The following is a 6,729-nucleotide window of genomic DNA, read 5'->3' as shown; positions in this document are numbered from 1 at the left end:
ACTTTTTTTAAAATATTTTTTTATTACTATTTTTAAAAATAAAAAAATATATATTAAATTAGTAAATTGATCAATTCACTTTAAAAATTTATATGCAACACAATTACATATAATAGAATAAAATAAAAGATAAACAAATAAATAATAAGGGTCACTAAATTGAGAATAAAATAAATATATAAATTCATGAAGAGAATAAAAAATAGATTAATACATAAATTATAATTGTTTGAACTAAAATTTGTACTTGAAAATATCAAAAAAAGAAACAATGAAATTAAAAGATAAATAGAGTTATAGAGAGTTATACAAAATAAAATAGAGAATTTAAAATTTACCTTTTGATGAAGAGAAGATGATCACTAGATAAGGAATAGAAAAAAAAATTGAAAATATGAAATTAAAAAGAAGATTTAAAAGAATAAATGAGTGACTGCTGAAATTTGAGAATGAGAGAAGCCTAAATTCACTACTAGAAAATTAGTTATTACAGATGGATATTTCCGACAGATTTTATCCCACGGAAATACAAACGGAATTTCAGAGGAATTTTTTGTTGGAAAACAAAAAAATGAATTAGCATAAATTATAGACGAAAAAAAGAATCTGTCTGTAATTCTGTCGGTAAAATTAATTTTTTTCATAAAAAATAATTACAGACAGAAAATTCGTCTGTAATTAAATGAACAAAACACTGCAATTTATTAAATTATTACAGACAAAAAATCCGTCTATAATTTAAAATTTTTCGTCGGTAATATTGAGTTAAATCCCCACCCTATCGAGCTCTATTCACACCACACATTATTAAAGGAGATTCTCTCGCACGAGCCCTTCCGGCGCTACTCGCATCGCATTGCTCCCTTCGTCACCATCGTCGCAGAGCCCTCTCCGCCGCTTTCGTCGCGCGTCTGCCCCCTTCATCGCCATCGTCGCAGTGCTCTCTCCGCCACACAGGTTATCTTTTCAACAACTATTGTATCCATATATTCAAGTTTTCATGTTTTCTGCGACATATATTCCTAGCTAGGTTTTCCGATCTGTGATAGCTTGATCTGATCTATGAATTTCTTTTTCTTTTTTTTTTGTTGACATAACCTTTTCTTATTACAACTCATAAACCACTTCAAATTTTCCTAAATCATAAAAACCCTACCAAAATTTGAACTAGAATTAACCCATAGAAGGTGGAATCAGAGCCTAACAGCAGTGGTGCAGATTCTAGTAGTGGTGGTGCAGGTTCATGAGTTTATATTCTAGTAGTGGTGGTGCAGCTTCTAGTAGTGGTCATCATCAACATCAACATCAACATCATCAAGTAGTTGAAGAGGTTTCAGTGCAAAGGGTGAAGAAGGAGGAGGTTAATGCAAAGATATCAGCATGGCAGAACAATAAGATTGCAATGATTAACAACAGATTCAAGAGAAAAGATGCTGTCATCGAAGGCTGGGAGAGTGAGCAGGTTTAGAAGGATACTTCTTGCATGAAGGAAGTTGAGGTAATTAACTTTTTGCATTAGTAAAAATGGCACTGATGGTTCAATTGAATGAAAATTTTGCAAGTTTGGTTCTTTGTTTGGCTATTGCCATTGTTCAGTTGTACATTTTTGTCTTTCTGAGCTGTTGAGTAATAATCCTGTCTATGCAGACAAATAAGCTCTATCAGCTGTTGAGTAATAATCCTGTTGCCTTCTGCTTGCTTGTAGCCTGGGTTGGTTCTCTCTCTAAATTTTCATTTTCTGAACTACTGTATTTGTATTTGAAATTATTTCTTTGTAATCTGATTTATAAGGAGTAAGATCATACTAGTTTCTTCTAAAACCATATTTTTACCAATTGAGATAATGAGTCCACATCAACTTGCAAAACCCTTACTGTTTGATACATTTAAAAATGTCTGTACTTAGAACCTTCTTAGCTATATGCTTATTTACAACTATTAATCACCAAAAGGCTTAGTAGTCATTGTTGACAATGATGTATGGTGGTTTCTTTGAACCAAATAAATTAAAGGGTTCTCCCAATGTAAGGAATCATGTTAGGTAACTCATGAAGTGATCATTAGAATGCCAGAATTGAGAAACTATTATCTTATGAGAAGGCTTCTTATTTCATGTGAGAAAAAATTTAATGGATTGTATTAGTTGCTTCCCAAGAAACTGGAGATTTGTTGTATCAAAGTCACACTGGATTCTTGTATCTGTGCAGAAACATCTCTACTCATCTGTGTGTGGAGTGAGTGTGAGCATGAAATTTTGTTTATTTATTTTTTTATTCACTTAAATATCTTTAATTGTTTTCAAATAATATGTCCTAGTTTTTATTTCCCAAATAGTACTAGCAATAGAAATATTGGTGGTAGTATTATTAGTAATAATAATATGATATAATAATACAAACATAAACACAGCCTATTACCAGAATTGACTCCATAAAGAATGCCCTTTGCCATTATGCATTAGTAGTAATAATGATAATCATGCCCTTTGTCAGGTGAATTTGACACAGCACATGCTGAAGCTAGGTAATTTTATTATCGGTTCTTTTTTTTTTCTTTTTGGCTAATGAAAAATATTTCATGGATTTGAATTATAGTGTGTAAGTTTGATTTAATTTTTAGGGCATATGATCGAGCTGCGATCAAGTATGCTTTAATAAGCTTGTGTTTGATAAGGTATGCTTTAAACTTAATCAGCTGTGTTTTCTTTTATCCTTTCTTGGCTTGTGAGAGTGGTTCAAGTTTGGAATCAGTGTATTTCTATCTCTGATTTTTGTTCTTGAGACAGTTACCAGAAACAAAACACAGAATTTCAGAATAGAGATTTTGATATCAGCTTTAAGTTTGACTCATTCTGCACTGAACTTACTCATCTTAACGTCACATAGAGAGTGGTTCATTTTGTGTAGTATTTTATAGTTGTTTTCACATCTTAATGGAGTTGTTCTTTCATTTCAAGCTAGAGGCAATGCTTTGGAAAAATGTACTTGGTTCAAGATTCAAGACAGCAGAAGAATGTACTTGGTTCAAGTAGGAAGTTGAGACAGACGGGTCAAAGCTCCAACTCCAATGATGTCAAGGTGGGAAACAAAAAACATGCTCCTATGAAGAAGTAGACTCCTGTCAGCATCCAGCCCCAAGACACATCTGTTGAACGCCTTATACGGGAGGTTACCAGTGAAAACTTTTGGCACCACCCAGGTATCAAATAGTTTTATTATCCATCCCCAAGCTGTTTCTAAACATGTGCCGAATGTCATTAAAGCGTTGGCTGACTCTTCAAGACTCAACTTATTGCCATTTCGTAGCTGCTCAGAAGATAAGGCATGTTTATGAGAAGCATTTTCTTTTAATTAAATACTAAGTGAGGTTGTGTCATAACAATGAAGTTTGCAGAATTTTCGGGATAAAGATGATAAGGTTGACGAATTGCTTACTTCACCAACTCCCAAGACTTCTGCAAAAGCTCTACCTTCAATGAGTAAATTAGGCTTGAAAAGGATAAATCCAGAACAAAGTGTGGATTTTGACACCAATCCAATTACTCTGAGCTACTCTGAAGTTGTGATATAGGGCATGAAAATAATTTCTTGATTGTGCACCCAGACATTCTGCTGTTTGGAACAAGGGTAGTTATCTTTTAATTTCCTCCTAAATTTACTATGCCATATTATTATTTAGTCAAAATTTATTTGGTGTCTTACAATCTCCAATTAAGCAGCTCTCATGTTACAAGATTTTCCTTCATATAAGAAATTATTGATCCTTATATTCAGGGTCTACAGTGAATTATGGTGGATTTATATGATAAATTGATAATCACTAGTCAGTGATGTGGTTATCGTAAACTTCATGACTTTCTTTAGTTTGCTAGTCATTGGTTAGTTTAGTTCTTAGTAAGAAATGTAATAGTCTACACAAGGTTCATTTGTTTATACTTTTCCAAAGTTTGCTAGTCAAAAAAGTGAGTGCTTTCTTTTGAAACTTTCTGCTGCCAAATGTTTCTGACTTAGTAGGCCTATGTTCAATGTAAGAGAGTGGTTATGCTATGGTGGTCAAAGAAGGTAGAAGCTAGAAAAGAAGTTTTAAGATATTTTAAAACTGGATTCCCTAAGATGTATTTGGAAGTAAAGTTCATATTGAAGATCCCATTTCATTTTGTATTATTGGATGGATAACAATTAATTACTTGTTGTAAAATGTGTAGTTGTGGATGTAATTGGTTGGATATTATGGTAGAGTATTGAGAATATCTGCAAGTATATTAGCAGAATATTTGCTCATTCAAATCTGCAATAATTCTTTTTATATATTAATTTATCTATTTATTTATTTTCTTAGTAAATTGTTTAATTTCTTTTACTCTTTGTTTTTTGGTTAAATGTTGTGACTGATGACATGGAGTTTCGGTAGGAAAATGAAGATCCTAATGTTTGTTTTGGATTTCACAATAGGCCTAACAAAGTTATCATATCTGAGGCAAGCTCTAATCTAACCGATTCGTTTATTGTGTATTATTATGCGGGCATAGATATGCATATTGTAGTGGAAGGACCTTGCTAAGTCTCTTGAAGCTCTTATTTTACCATAAATATGCATCTGCTTGTTCAGTTTATTTATTTTTGAGATTGCCTTATTGTACTTAAATTTTATGATTGACTTAACATGTTCAAAACATAGAAGACTAAAAAAATTCATTCTTAAATTTATATACGTATAAATTGTTCATTTGGGAATTGCATTTATAATTTTAAAGATAATGACATTTTATCCATTAGGTAATGTCTATAGCTCCTCAATTCTAAATCATGATTACTAAACTTAATATCCTTGTCTAATCTAGTAAATATCATTTAGCACAGACATGCATTGTAAGAGAACTACAAATGGAACATGTCACAATTATTGCACAATGTGTAAGAATTTATTGGTAATATGTTTATTTATTTTTTAATTATTTTATTTGTGGTACTTTACTACTTTAGTAATAACACTGTTTTTACATAGGTTAAATTATTGTGAACTACAATTGTCTTGAAAATTATTTGACTTTCAAAATTTGAACCTGTTTCTCTTTTTATAATATGTTTATCTGATCTCCTGCAAATGGATTATGATTTTTAATTGAAAATTGTTTGGCTTATGCAGTTTGGATCTTAGAAGAATTGAACAAGTCGACGGGAGAAAGAGAAAACATTGAATGGATCTTAGAAGAATTGAACAACTTTAACTCAGTTTGGCCTTAATTTTAGACTAGGTTTATGTTTATATTTAGGCAATTCTGATAGTGGTTAGCTATAAGAGCAGATTGTTTTATACACCTTTAGTGTATGTCACGGTACAGATTTTAAAGATTTTCTTTTTTTCAATGGTATTTGTTTTGAATTATAGTTGATGGATCAATTTGTTTGTGTTTTGAATTATATTGACTTGGTTGTTTATGATACTTTTCTTTTAATTTGATAATACGATGAATTTGTTTATTTTTGAAATAATATAAATATTCAAATACAAATTAGATAAAAATTTGTATTAAATTTATATTTATTTTGTATGAAAACAAGTTTATTTTGCAATGGAAAAATCTAAAAAAAATATATTTTAATTTACTGACAAATTTACAGACGGATTTTCTGTCTGTAATCAGAGTGTGAGATGATTTTCCAAAGTTCAAATTACAGATAAAAAATCCGTCAGTAAATTCGTCTGTAATTACAGACGGAAAATCCATCGAAAAGTTCGTCGTCTTCGGGAAATGGATGGAGAATTTACAGAGGGAAAATCCGTCGATAACTGGTAAAAATTCGTCGGTAGTTTTCCGACGGAAAAAAAATCCGTCGATAAATAATTTCCGACGAGGCTTTTACAGAGGGACAAAATTCGTCGGTAACCAAAAATTCGTCGGTAATAAAGACTAAATCTGTCTGTAAATCTATCTGTATTAATTCATTTTCTAGTTGTGATTTAATTAGGTTAATTAATAGTCAAAATGATAAAAAGATAAAATGAGCCTGTATATTTGTAATATTATTTTCGTATAAAAATATTATTGTTAAAGTATCTACTATTTAGTTAACTCCTAAAAATTAAAGTATAGAATCAAACTAATTTTAAAAATATTATGTACATACATAAAATTAATTATTAAATCAGCTATTAAATATTTATGTATAAATTATAGTAGTAAAAATCAGACAAACTAATTCGACCGAAAAACTAGCGAATCAGATCCCAAAACGATTCAGTCTAATTCCAAAATCATTTAAGAATAAAAACCAGTCAAAGTCAGTAAAAACCGGTCAAACCGAATCGCTCGAGAGAAAATTTCAAAATTATGATGTGATTTGAACCTAGATCTTTCTTATACTACATGCTTCTCTTGTTACTCAGCTATTCTTTGTTATTTTATATACCAAATTAGTTATATAGTAAAATCACATAAGAATTTTTTTAGATATTATTTTAATTTTATACTCATTTATATTTAAATTAATTATATTTTTTATTATTCATAATTATTAATATAAATATTAGAGGTAAATACAAAATCGGTATTCAAAAGATTCTGGTGCTGACAAAATAGTACTTAACTTTTGTTATTGATAAAATAGTCCCTAAAAGATTTAAAATTTGACAAGCATGTTCCTGAACTCGCCGGAGCAAACCTTCGAAAAGCACAATGCTAACGTGGCTACCGTGTTTTGGTGACCTAGCAAACCACCCCCAAAGCCC

At 30.6% G+C, this 6,729-nt stretch overlaps 1 protein-coding gene across 1 annotated transcript in view; it reads left to right on the top strand.

Moving 5' to 3' along the window:
• The window catches only part of LOC110279279 (D-3-phosphoglycerate dehydrogenase 2, chloroplastic), a 35,410-nt gene extending 33,917 nt beyond the window's left edge, over positions 1 to 1,493 (top strand). Inside the window, 2 exon segments of the mRNA XM_021138470.2 lie at positions 814 to 957; positions 1,240 to 1,493. Coding sequence (XP_020994129.2) covers positions 814 to 957; positions 1,240 to 1,468 — 373 coding nt within the window. The 3' untranslated portion in view covers positions 1,469 to 1,493.
• The last annotated feature ends 5,236 nt before the right edge of the window (positions 1,494 to 6,729 follow it).

The sequence above is a fragment of the Arachis duranensis genome, chromosome 3 (genome assembly GCF_000817695.3).
Source record: "Arachis duranensis cultivar V14167 chromosome 3, aradu.V14167.gnm2.J7QH, whole genome shotgun sequence".
NCBI lineage: Eukaryota > Viridiplantae > Streptophyta > Magnoliopsida > Fabales > Fabaceae > Arachis > Arachis duranensis.
The sequence above is the reverse complement of the archived record's forward strand: the minus strand, read 5'-3'. Positions and strand labels throughout refer to the sequence as shown.